General features: G+C 45.3%; 1 protein-coding gene across 1 annotated transcript; it reads right to left on the bottom strand.

Annotated features, from left to right (window-relative positions):
* Nucleotides 1-729: 729 nt before the first annotated feature.
* On the bottom strand, nucleotides 730-11741 carry RAB43 (RAB43, member RAS oncogene family). Its single transcript, XM_075433300.1, has 3 exons — nucleotides 11506-11741; nucleotides 3148-3331; nucleotides 730-2233 (listed from the first exon to the last, which is right to left on the bottom strand). Exons 1-3 carry the CDS (start codon nucleotides 11713-11715, stop codon nucleotides 1980-1982), a joined length of 648 nt encoding a protein of 215 aa, XP_075289415.1. The 5' UTR covers nucleotides 11716-11741; the 3' UTR covers nucleotides 730-1979.
* Nucleotides 11742-12953: the final 1212 nt, after the last annotated feature.

Raw genomic sequence — 12953 nt, 5'->3', positions numbered from 1 at the left:
CATTTTCAGTGTCTAGCTACTGCTGGACACTTATTGCCTGTTATCTTTGGATGTAGGAGAGATGGGAATGTCCTGGAAAACTATCCAAAAATACTACTGAGTACTGCAACTCAACCTGCCCTTCCATATAAAATATTAGAATTGTGAAAACTATACTAATTGAAAAATTTAAGGCCCTTTCACCCTTACAACTATAAAACTTGAACACTAACCCCTTAGATTAGAAGCAAAGAGGCTACAAAGCATATGTAACTCCTCAATTATCTACCTCATAGTTTAACAAACAGAAACACCAGAGAATGGTTGATTATTTTCCGTAGGAAGATGAACAGTACTGAAATTAAGATCCATTAGCCCTTCGTAAATCTTCCTGATTTTCATGATACTGGATATGTTGAATGGCTAAAAACTGGTGTAGCTGTAGTAGCAAACCAGTCCGGGTCCCTTTTGATCAAGATTTTCAAAAGGGACAAGGGACTTCACTTTAAGTGAGTGCTTTCTGAAAACAAGCTCCTTCAAAGTACCAAGATTGCAAAAATCACTTGTCATCTGTGAACACCTTGCTTTAACTGCAGAGTTAAAAATAGTCCTGCTTCTGCTTTGTTCTGCTTCGTCTACCTCTCTGTAACGTGCTTGAGTGTAGATCCAGAGAGGACTGCTGCCATCAGTAATTCAACTGCACCTACAACATATGATACAGAGCTGAACCTGAAAGACAGCTACATGTAGTTGAATTATGAAATCTATTTTATTTAGACCTTTGATTGACAGTGAAAGACTTTTCCTGCTGAGTGTTTTCAAGAAACAAAAAGCAACTGGTAACTTGTGAGGAGGGAAGGGAAGCAGTTGAGTACAAAGTTGGGAGGGAATGACTCAAAAAGATGCTGGTTTCTTACAACCAAGAAGCTGCAATGCATGCAGTTTTCAGCTGTTCTTTCGCATTATATGCCCAGAGTATATTTAAAGAGATCGTTTGAAAAAAACAAACCAAAAAACAAATCCACTTATGCCCCTTAAGCAATAAACACTCTGGTAACATCATGTCAAATGTACGACCAGAATTAACCCTGTATATGACCGTTAGGCACATGGCAGGGGATCATGGCTACCAGTCAGTTCAAGGTTTCTCCAGTTCCTGTTTCCAGTGGTGCAGGTCTTGAGTTGTGGAATGAAATTAAGAGACCTGAGGGCAAAAACTCAATGATACCCACTTGGAAAAGGGAGCTATCACTGTGCAAACAATAGCAAATGAAATGCATCTACCCTCTCCTCAAGGCTATATTTAAAATAATTACACTGGTCCAGTTCTGCTCGACAGCAAGTCATTATCATAGTGTTCAGGCTGATTTTGCTTTTTGTTAAAATGATAACTTACAAAAAATGTAACAAAACCTGAGAGAAGCCTTCCCCACCTGGGCCTGTTCCGATACTACCTAGGAATTCATATACCCTAGGATAGGTGACTGCTGTTTGGTCCTGTAATCAAACCTTGGGTATTCTGACACTTGAAATACCTTTAGCAAAGACACTGTCACTTTCTGGTCATTGGTGGAGTGCTGAGGATTGAAAAAGACACTGTTTAGACTGCCCGTTCCAAAAGTGACCTCCTTTGCCAACAGTCCCGCGCTAAATGCTTTAGAACTTCGGGTGTGCAGCAGTCTCTTCCGCAACCATCTGTCTCCCCACGCCACATCACCACTTCAAAGTTGTTTCCTCCACTTTTGCAACTTGTATGAAGGTTACAGAAAAGAAAATGGTGGGGACAAACGTTGAGTAAGTTTTTCAGAGGGTTTGACTTTTAGGACTACCTCTCAAGAGTCCCTTTTTAAAATAAGACACTAAAGCAAACGGGATTGTGTCTAATTTCTACAAAATTGCTGGTTTCACAGGAGGAAGAGAATATGGCTACCGTGCTACTCAGCATTAGGGTGAAGCACCACCTAAATTCCAGTAAAGTTACAGATACCACCTAGCTCATATCAGCAGCCACAGCCCCAGCCTTCTACAACGTCTTTGCTGTCGAGCTTGATGCTGTCAGTATTCTTCTCACTGAACATAGGGCCTCCATGCCTCATCATGAGCTCTGTAGCCATCTTCACAAAAGCCTCCTCCACATTGCTGGAGTCTTTCGCAGAGGTCTCTATGGCACAGATGATATTATCATAGTGTTCAGCCAGACTCTGAGCTTCTTCCAGCTGAACCTCTCGAAGGTCACTTAGGTCAGACTTGTTTCCTGGAAGAAAAAGAAACAGAGTAATTTATACTGACTATTTATGTCAGAGTACGCATTTAGCAGGAGGTTCTGGGGTTGCCCACAGAAACTGCAGAATTTCCATTCTTGAAGATTTTCAAAATTTGACTGAAAAGGCCCTGACCAACCTGACATTTTCCTCGCTTTGAGCAGGAGGTTGGACTAGATAATCTCCTAAGACCCTTCCAACCTGTACAGGTTACTCATACAGAGATACAGAAAAAGTCAGTAACAGAAGCATGCTGGCTGTAGACCTTAACAGAAGAAAAATGGGCTAGAAAAGAAACCTAAAATCATTTTGTTAAAACAACAGCAGTCTGCTGATACCTAGGAAATCAAGAATAGTACTGATGTTGTATTAGTGGCTCTAAAGGCCCCGAGAGCTGCACCCACGTCCGAAACATTGGGGCTGGGAAGCAGAACTTCGAGCAGAGAACTGACAAACCCTGGTTGTCCTGAAGTCCTTGCAAAATCCCCTGTTTGCTGGAGTATGTGGGTGTTCCAGTTCACAAAAACACATTGGTCTGATGTGATGGAGCTTCTCTGGGCCCTAGAAACGTTATGGTCATGATCATGAGAATAGCTCCACAGCAGCTGTGCCTCAGAACATGGAAATCTTGGGTACCCAGTTCTCCATTAAGGGAAACGCAAAGCATTCAAAGCTGGCTTCTGATACAAAGCTGTCTACTTCGTAACACAAGTTAATCAAAGCGAAACATTTCTGTTTTGATGAATCAGCACTTTCTAATTAAAAAAACACTGGGAAAATTTCCAGTTGCATCTACTCCATACATCTTAACTTCAACCAAAAATAAAACTTCTATCTATTTAAAGTATTGCAACTAATTATATTGTACAGTAACCTGTAGCGCTTGGTATTAATGTTTTTAACTCACCAATCAGTAACTGTACTATGTTGGAACCAGCGTATTTTCTCACATCCTCGATCCAGCGAGGAATAGACAGGAAAGAGCCTCTCTTGCTGATATCATAGGCTAGGATTGCTCCGTTGGCGCTGCGGTAATAACTCTGTGTGATAGTTCGGAATCTCTCCTGGCCAGCCGTGTCCCAGATCTGCAACTGAATAAAACAAAGCATACAGTGAGACACTGGCTAGCAAGCTTTCCTGAATCAAAATACAGGGCTTGAGTCAACAGCCTTGTTATAAATCTCCTTTGTACATAATAATGAAATTATCACTTGGGTGCCCAGCCCTCCCCCTTTGTCACCTTCTCTGGCAGAGTTAGCAAAACAAGATCTTAGGTGACACATCTGGTGTGTCACCAAAACTACAGGTGGGTTTCACCAGCATATTGTCTGTGGTACTGATGTGGTTTTGCCAGTTCTGCTACAGGGGCAGTAACAACTGGCGTAGGACGTGGTCGTATCACCCGAGAGCACTGATGCTGTTTTATAAGGAAATATGAGACAATTAAAAGAATATCTATAGAATACACAAAACATACAAAAGTGCATTAAAAAAATGCCAGCTAATTCTAGGTTTCAGTAAAGTCAGTCAAAGATCCAGTCAGTCTAGTCACCTGTCCTTTTTTAGGTGGTAGAACAGCCATTACATCTGGGCAGGAAGAAGAAATGCTTAGCTTACATACTATTCCCTAAATCCAGCAGCATAAGAACTATGAGTTTAGTATCAGGGTTTGAGTTCCCAGTACTAAATGTTCAAGAGGAAGAAGCCAAATAACTTAGAGTGGACAAACACAATATCCTGCTCATAGGGAAAATTTCTTTTTTTAAATCCTTTTGTTTTACAGGTTGTCTAATGTCCTGGAACATGATGGCTTATATTCCAGGAGCTTTTAATGTAAAGTAACTGTGGATGTTCTCATCCTCCATGTAAAGCTCTAATCCTTTTTGAATCTTTAAAAGCTCTTGACTGCAATATATAGTAGAAATGAAATCAAAGAATTCCCTTTTAGAAATGTTGTATTTTCTGTTGCACTTCCACTTCTCTCTCCCAGAATGATAAATGAGACCACTGCTTGTCTTCTTGTGCCATTTCTTATATTCTGCATCTCTTCTTAACTGAATACTCCCAGGTTTTTTAATCCTCCCAGATTGTGGACCTGTGATTTACGATTTCCCCTCTCTTTGAAACTCTTTATTTTAAAGCGCTGACAACAACTGAAAACACTGCACCAGTCATATTTTATACCAAAACGTATGGAATGATTTTTTCCACTTATTTATTTTGCACATTAGTATTTTGCTTGTATCTTCTGACTCTGCTGTTTGAGCAGCAGCTTTTGGAAAAGGCTGTACCCATCAGATTCCTGTGCTAATCAAGCATTTAGATCCCAAATGACATATGTACAGCTTGAAAGGAATCAATCCAATGAAAAAGTACTTCTCAGTCCTGGCAAGAGTTTTCTCAGAGAAGGTGAAGGGACTGTAATGGACTCAGAAGACAGAAAACCACAAAGCAATGATTATTAACGGAACAGATGATGATTTAGAGCAGTCAACAGAAAATTACCAGCGACAACGAATTCCATGGCAGGTTTATATATGATGTTCTCTGTACTCAAGTCTCCCACTAGACCTTTGTGTCTCTTATGTATTTTAAATCTCAATACTTGATTAGGTCAAGTGCAAAACAAGGGTAATGATGATTACCCAACTCTTGGGAGACGTTGGAGAGATTCTGTGCATACAGAAGAACTCTAAACTTTTTAAATTAAAAAAAATTTTGTTTTAGCTTACATTTTTCACATGGTATAAATAAAAGTGCAGGGTGACTGAGCAAGCCAGTCCTGGGCCTTGTGCTGTATACTGATTTTGAAAACAACTGTGTACGTACATTCCATAGAATTACACAATCATCGTGGTTGGGACAGATTTTGGGAAGTCATAAAGCCAAGTGCCTGCTCAAAGTGGGGTCAAAACTTAATTCTTCCAGGAATAATTGCTCCATGATTTTCACAGGACCAAAATGAGTCTGACCAGCCTGTTAGTTCCCAGGATTTCTTGCCCCTTCTGAAGGAAGAGTACGGTATTTGCCTTTCTCTGTTCCTCCCCAGTTTCCACAGCCTTTCAACAGTGATAGAGCAACCTCAAAATGTCACCAGCAAGATCTCACACAAACACACCCCCACCCGCCTCACCCCCATTTTTTACTCAAGCATTTACGTCTGTGTGTTCACAGGACTGAACGGACAAAGTTGTTGGAGCCCCAGGTGTCCTGCTGGGAACAGCACAGACCACAGGTCTGACCTTCTCAGGAGCTCAAACTGCAGTCTTCCTCCCAGCCTGCATCCTCCAGGTATGCTCTTTCCCTCAGGCATCTGACATCCGTGCTCCCCTACTTGTCACTCCTCTGTTGTGTAAGGACTCTGAATCATTTAGCTTTTTACGTGATCTTTAGCTGGTTGTGGTTTTGCCTTCATTGCTGAGAGTACAGTATGTATTAGACCCATTAGCAGATACTTTCTTTGCAAACATATACAGTGACACACCTGTTTGTCACTGTCCCAGTCACTTCTGCTGGCAGAAGGAGCCACGTGAGTGCTCACTCTTTGCCTCAGGGAGAGTCAGTCAAATACAGGCATGGCTCAATGACTTGCTTAAACCAAATGAAGACAACACTGTCAAAAAAAAGACCATAGCCATCTCAGCTGCATATCCTTGCCCTCTCCCTGCTTCGAAACTAGCACCTGGTAGTCTGATTGACCACATAGCTTAATTCACTGATGTAACTGAAAAACAGGGTTTCCTTTGTCTGAAGGGTTAACACTAATTACACAGCCACTTGGTACTGAAAGCATGCCGACTGTGCAGGGAGGAAGTGCCACCATCCTTCAGAGCAGTGGCAAAGCTGTCTTGAACCCATCAGGAATGTGCCCCTTCAGTTTAATTTGCTGCTGAAGGCGGGTGCGAATTGGTCCAATAACCTCACCTGAAGCTGAGTAAGGAGTCCTTGTTCAGTCTCTTCGGGCAGAGCTATGCAGAGGGGGTAGCTGCAGCTAGTACGAATCAGCCTGCCTCGCAGCGTGCTCAGTGGGCAAAAGGAGTTCTTGGGGGGCTAATAACAATCTGCTCCTTACGATTTGGAAGCTTGAAAACCTGTCCTGTCACATCGTTTGAAGCTTTAATCACTGTCTTATTTTAAAGCATTAAGAACACACACTATGGACACATACAGGGTATGCAAGTACTGTGAACCAGATTACCTAATTTAAAGGTAAAATCAAGATGTATTTCTAAGGGCAAAATACAGCTGATTTGCTTGACAGCACCTTTAGAAAACTCTAAGAAAAATATTTCTGTATAGCATGAATCGGTCTGATATATGATAAAAAAAATACAATTTAAGTCGTTACAAAAATAACAGTTGTGATCCTAAGTAAACATTATTTTCTCCAGTATATGTACAGAGATACAACTCAGACAATTCTGTTGAAAGAGAAACATGACAACTATATATAAATACCAACCACAACTACAATTTAAACCCACCATTTTATAGTAAAAATTTTATATAGTCTCTCCGTTAAACTGTATTGACAAGTATCTGACTCTTGACAAGAAATAACAATTGCAAATTCTTTGGGATAAAATTTAGTCTTAGTATTTCTCATTTAAAAGCCCTTCAATGTAAGCTGGATGTTAAAATTGAAATACCAAACGAGCTGTAGTAGCCACAGGTTACAAAAAAAGGTACGATCGTATATTCTTTTGTATTGTAAAAGTGTATCACATAGGCAGTATATGACACAAAGTTCATAAATAATTATTTCCTCAACTGAAGTGCTTCAGCTTTGTAAATAATGTGATGGAAGGCATGTCTGTCACTTAGTAACTTTTTTAAGCAATTCCTGATTTTGTAATTACTTTGGCAACAATTCTGGTGTAAGAAAGAGAGATAAGTTGGAGAATTGTGTTAAATTCATCTGAGGATACTAAGAAAAACAACCTATGAAATAGGAGGTTGGTAGCAGGCCTTCAGGGGATCATCTCCAGTAACAAATGAAGCCAGGGTAAGGAACAGGGAATAGATACCCATTGTTCAGAAGGAATATGGCAGAATACCCTAAGTGAACAAAGACAAGGAGCCACCCTTCTTGTGCTAAGTGTTTCGCTATTGAATGCCCATTTACTTACAAAAGCTGGTTATTCCGATCTGCTTTTAGCTTCGAATTTTTTGGACAGCAGAGCCCTTCTCACTGGCTGGTGCTGAATAGCAAAGTGCTAAGCCAACTGTTAACTCCTGTAAGATTTTTCATGACTCCATATAATGACTGTAGAATTGGAGCTTTCTGTGAGGACATTAGACAAAGTCTTGAACATCTTTTCCTAATTGCTTTTTCATATTTCCTGTTGGGAAGGAGCATACAGGGCATGTATGTTATTCACCCCTTGCAAGGATGCAGGCTGGGGTCTGACTGGCTGAGGAGCAGCTGTGCTGAAAAGGCCCTGGGGTCTTTGCAGGCAGCAAGCTGAACAGGAGCCAGCAGTGTGTCCTGGCAGCATCCTGAGCTGCATTGACAGGAGCAAAGCCAGTAGGTCAAGGGAGGTGATTGTTCCCCTTTATTCAGCACTTACTAGATTCCAGCTAAAATACAGTCCAGTTTTGGGCCCCCCCATACAAGACAGACGTTGAAGAACTGGAGCAAGTTCGGTGGACGGCCATCGAGATGGTCAGGTAATCTGTGAGAAGAGCCTGAGGGAAACAGGCTGTCCAGTACTTATGAGGAGGTTATGAAGAAGACTGAGCCAGGCTCTTGACCATGGCACAGTGACAGGAAGATGAGAGACACCAAAAGCAAAACTGAAACAAGAATGTTTCCACTTGATGTGCAGAGAAAAACAGAAGGTGGTAAAATTTACGGTGGGTCTCTGGAAGATCCTTCTGGGGTGTCTGATTAGGCTTAAAGAAAGCAGAGTTTCAACTACAGAAACAGACAAAGTGTTGGAAATGTTGAGTGACAGGTTGGCCAAAGAGCATAGTAAAGGAGTATTATCAAATGGTTTGATGTGGATTCTTCTTGCATTGATAAAAATATTGTTGATGAAGGGTTAATGCTTAACAAACAGCCTCAAGACACATTAAATCATTTCTCCCTCCCTTACTTCCTACATAACTTATTAAGTACTTTCCCGATTATTGTAAAATATCGCAGGAGTTCAGGTTTACTTTTGCTTGTGAAGCAGCATTAACAATAACTAAATACATCCTATAGCTGATACTTCTCTTTACAAAGATAGAAATGTCACTTTTGTGTTATGAATTCTTCAAAACAGAGCAACTTCCATAAAATTTCCCAGTAGTGAAATGGTGAATGCAAAGACCGTGCTAAATGATTCTTAACCAACTGACTGTGTCTAAATCCTGTCATCTCAAATGGCAAACAATAATATACATTTCTGTACACTGGCAAATCACAACACTTGCTCCTAAAAAGACTTACTGAAACAATCTTGCAACTTAATCTATGCAGGTGTTGCCAACAGCAACAAAACTGACATCTGTATGGCAACGTATTTCAAGTTCCAGTGATACTCACACACAGAACAGTTCGGATAAACTGCTCCATTCAAGCGTTGCCCTACAAAATTTTCAGAGAACGAGGAGCCCCTGTTTGCTGGGAATGCAGCATTCACGTTTGCTTAGCGTTACGAGTGTCAAAATAGTTGACAGAGCGCTACACTTTCCTCTGGATATCAAAGAGTATTGCTTCCATGTAATAACCCATAGCTTCGTTTGTATTCATTTAGCAATGTTATTAAATACAACAGTCAGAAGACAAGAGAGTTAAGAAGTCATAATTTTATATAACTTGCAGTTTGGCCAGATGATGACACGCTACGTTTTAAGCAGTTCTGAAAGGAATATAGTTACAGCCATGAACCTGAATAAAAGCCAAGAATCTTGGTATCATATGGGCTGAAAAAGCTTGTCAATTAAGAAGTGCAATGATAACATAAAGAAGTATTTGTTATAAAAGGAATACATTTGTTTTCAAGTGTTCTTGTCTCCTGCTGCTTTCTGAAAGATCTACTAACAGAGAAAAACTATGGCATAAAGGAAAAAATATTCGGTATATGTAAAACCCTACGAAACGACAGCATAAAGTAGACATTAAAGATACCTAATTAATCTATCAGTTCACAGGAGTGAATTCCTGGTGAAGATACTGTCTTGAGTAGCATAAACCTGTAACGAAATCGGAGCAGCACAGAGAACCACCTGGCACACTTTTGTAAGGTCAAACAAACTTTCTTTTAAACATGTCCTGAGCATCTCTTGATGCAAGGCATCCCAATCAACAATTTATCTGAAACTCTTTGAAGACACAGTATGTGTCCAATGACTGGGACAGAAGCAATGAGAAACACAGTGCATCTCTCACAGAGCACATGTACAGGCTTGTTTACTAACAGGGTAGGATACGATCTGTTCAGATAGCTAAAGTGCTCCTCGCAGAATCACTATAGCTCACACCAAAACCAAATCTGCAAAATGTGCAAGACACACAGACCTGACAGAAAGTTTTTTACCTGCTTTATAAGGGAGCTCATAAAAGCATAATAAAATGCCTCCTTGTTTTCTATTTTGTCTAACATGCTGAACAAACCTACCTAAACTGGATAGACTGCTCCAAAATCTCAATCTAACTGGAAAACACTGGCTGGAATTTAAACTTCAGGTACAACCCACACCTTAACAGACCAAACAAAAAAACTCCAAGTGAATGTTTTTATGTTCTAGCTGCGTCCCTGACTCAGCAGCTAACAAAAATGTCTTTAAGGTAAAATCACCAACAGTGTTGGATTAATTTGCTGAAAGTAATGCTTAATACACTCAAATCTGTGTATCCCTATTTGTTTTTCTAAGTGGAAGTACAGATCAATCCAAAGAAAGCCTCAAGAACTTGCATTTTCTTTTTTTTTTTTGTAAAATACTCGGAAAGAATCCCCAGGTTTTGTTACAGACTAACTACTAGCACAGGAATATTCAGGTGTAAGCACGGACACTATGGAAAAGCACATCGAGGAAGGCGGGGTAATCTCCTGGGCTAGTCCTCCCCTACTCCTGAAGTCCACAGCCAAGACCCCTGGCACCCGGAACAGACACATTTGTCACTTCCTACGTGCCTGGCATTTAAACGGAGGTGGGTTTCAATCTGAAGGGAGAAACCCCACTCCTCGCAGGTCCCTTGCTAGAAAGCACAGGAGAGGCCCTAACAGTGCAGACAGCAAACCCCAGCTTCCCTTCCCACTGCTAAGCCCAGCTATACGTGATGGGGAGCGTTGTAATGGAGCCAAGGCACTAAGTACCTCTGCCGGGTGTGGAACTCCCAGTCCCCCTCCTTTCTCAAAAAACGTCAGCCTTCATTTCTTCCATTTTCTGCAACTTTCTCTGCTTAGCGTTCTGCTCACCGAAGTTAATTTGTAAGAGAAAGCCAACAGAGGACTTTGACACCTACTTTGGTAAGCACAGGCCGAACCGCGGCTGCGGTGCCCCTGTTCCTGTGCCACCCGCAGCTCCACGGTGTCACGGTCCGTCCCGGCAGCGCGTGCGTTCGGTTCTTGGTGCCCCGGGTCAGGCCGGACAGCTGCGTAGCTCCGTGCTGGAGGGGGGATTGGGACTCCGTGCTGGAGGGGGGATTCAGCCCAGCAGCCCCTACGCACAGCAGGTGCTTTCAGCCCTTTTCCCTGCTGTTTGGTCGCGCTTCTGCGCTCAGAGGCCACGGCTGTCGTGGGGAATTTGTGCCACTGAGAGTCTGAGCGTGGCTCCACCGGGTCAGCGCCCCGTCCACTCTCTAACCCTGACGACTGACTGATTTTCTGCAGCCTAAGGCAGGCAGGAGTCCAGTTTGGGGTGGGGTTGTTCTGGTTTGAGAACCGCTATCAAAGCTGCGCTCTCCCTGCCAGCAGGTTCTTCAGGCCACTTCCAGACCCCCCTAACGCAAGGGCCGCTGCCCCGCTCCGCCCGCCCCACCGCAGCCGCTGCAGCTCCTTCCGGCTGGCCGGGGAGCCGAGCGCAGGGGCCCGCCCGCGGGCCGGGCCGGGCGCCGCTGCCGGCAGCCTCCGGCCGCGGAACGGCTGCGCCGGGCCCTGCCCGCCCGCGGCAGCGGCGGGGGAAGGCGGCCCCGGGCCGCGCAGCCCGCCCGCCGAGCATGGCAGCGGGAGCGGCCCCCGGGCGGGGCGACCGGACGGCCGGCGTCGCCGCCGCCTCCTCCTCCGGCGGCCGGGCCGGGAGGCGAGCGGCGGCTCCCCCCCGCCGCCGGGCTCACCTTCACCCGCTTGCCCTGGATCTCCAGGCTCTTCATGGTGAAGTCCACGCCGATGGTGCTGCCCTGGCGCTCGGCGAAGGCCCCAGTTTTGAAGCGCTGCACCAGGCAGGTCTTGCCCACGCTGGCGTCCCCGATGAGCACCAGCTTGAAGAGGAAGTCGTAGCCCTCCTCCGGGTCGGGGCCGGGCCCCGGCGCTGCCGGGCCGGGCATGGCGCTGCCGCCCGCCGCCGCCGAGGGGAGCCGGCCTCTGCGCAGCGCCCGCCGCCCCCCGCCGGGCCTACGGCCGGGCCCGCCTCCCGCCCGCCCCCGGGAGGGCCCGCCCGCCGCCGGGCCGGGCACAGGCTGGGCCGCCGCCCGCGGCACGGCTGGGAGCGGGACCCGGCTGGCCGCGGCCTCCCGCCGGTCCCCGGGGGGTGCGGCCGTGCCGGCGGGGCCCGCGCGGGTCGCGGCCCGGCGTGAAGCGTCGTGTGTGGGCAAGCAGGCCCGTTAGCCAGCCGTCCCCGGCGGCACTGAGGAGCCGCCGGCCGCTGCCGGAGCCCTGTCCGGGGCGGAGGGCCCGCGCCCGCCAGGCTCTGCCCGCATGCTTGCTGGAGCGACGGACTCTGCGAGGTGCTCCCGCGGATCTGTCGTGCGGGAGTAAGCGGGTGCCGTCACACCGGGAAGCGCAGCTGGCTTGCCCCGCTGGCTTTTCATTTTCAGGGCTGAGCTGGGGTGTGGTTTGTTGGCAGAGCTGCAGTCCAAGGCTCGAGGCGATGGTTTTTCACCCTCGCGAGGTGCTGCGCTGCTCAGACACGTCTTTGAAACTGTGAACATCGTGCTACACGTCTCGTATACCTGTATGGGTGTGCTTATGCATTGCATCACAAACTGGTGATGTGCATTCAGAGAAGTGCGTCTCGGCGGTCTGGAGTGACTGGGTTTTAACTGCCAGCGGGCTTGTCTACACAGCAACCTGCTCTTTAATAGCTACTCTCCGTTAGATGACGTGGCGAGTCAAGGTGCTAATAAAAAACGGCTTTACTGATAAAATACTTTGACACAGCACACTTTGTTAGTCTGTTCTTTGTAACAAAGATTCCCTAAATTCCGTCCTCGTAGTTCCAGATGACAGAATTGTGAAATGAAGCTGTTTAATGGCACAGCATTAATTTTTCCCGTAGGTAGTTGTCCAGGAGGAGCACGACCTGATTTGGGACTCACCCAGCACAGACCGACCAGGGCCGCTTGTCTTGAATCGCTCCGAATCAGTGGATTTCTCAGCGGCTTCGTGATTATTGCTTTTCAGGTCTCCGTATATGTATTTGGCAATCCATGGTAACCTGCCAGCAAGAGCAGAGGTGTGGGTACTCTGTCAGGCTGGAACAAGGGCTTTCTGTTCCTGGCAGCCTCCCACTCTGAATTAAGGAGCCCACTGAATTCTAGGATATTGATTAACCAGGACAGAAAAA

The sequence above is a fragment of the Opisthocomus hoazin genome, chromosome 11 (genome assembly GCF_030867145.1).
Source record: "Opisthocomus hoazin isolate bOpiHoa1 chromosome 11, bOpiHoa1.hap1, whole genome shotgun sequence".
Classification (NCBI taxonomy): Eukaryota; Metazoa; Chordata; class Aves; order Opisthocomiformes; family Opisthocomidae; genus Opisthocomus; species Opisthocomus hoazin.
The sequence above is the reverse complement of the archived record's forward strand: the minus strand, read 5'-3'. Positions and strand labels throughout refer to the sequence as shown.

Excerpts from the sequence above, each read along its gene's own strand:
- RAB43 (XM_075433300.1), bottom strand. The coding sequence starts at position 11,715 with ATGCCCGGCCCGGCAGCGCCGGGGCCCGGCCCCGACCCGGAGGAGGGC. Across the intron at positions 3,332-11,505 it reads TCCAGGGCAAGCGGGTGAAG|TTGCAGATCTGGGACACGGC; the intron begins GTGAGCCCGGCG and ends TGTTTTATTCAG. Across the intron at positions 2,234-3,147 it reads CATAGTACAGTTACTGATTG|GAAACAAGTCTGACCTAAGT; the intron begins GTGAGTTAAAAA and ends TTTTTCTTCCAG.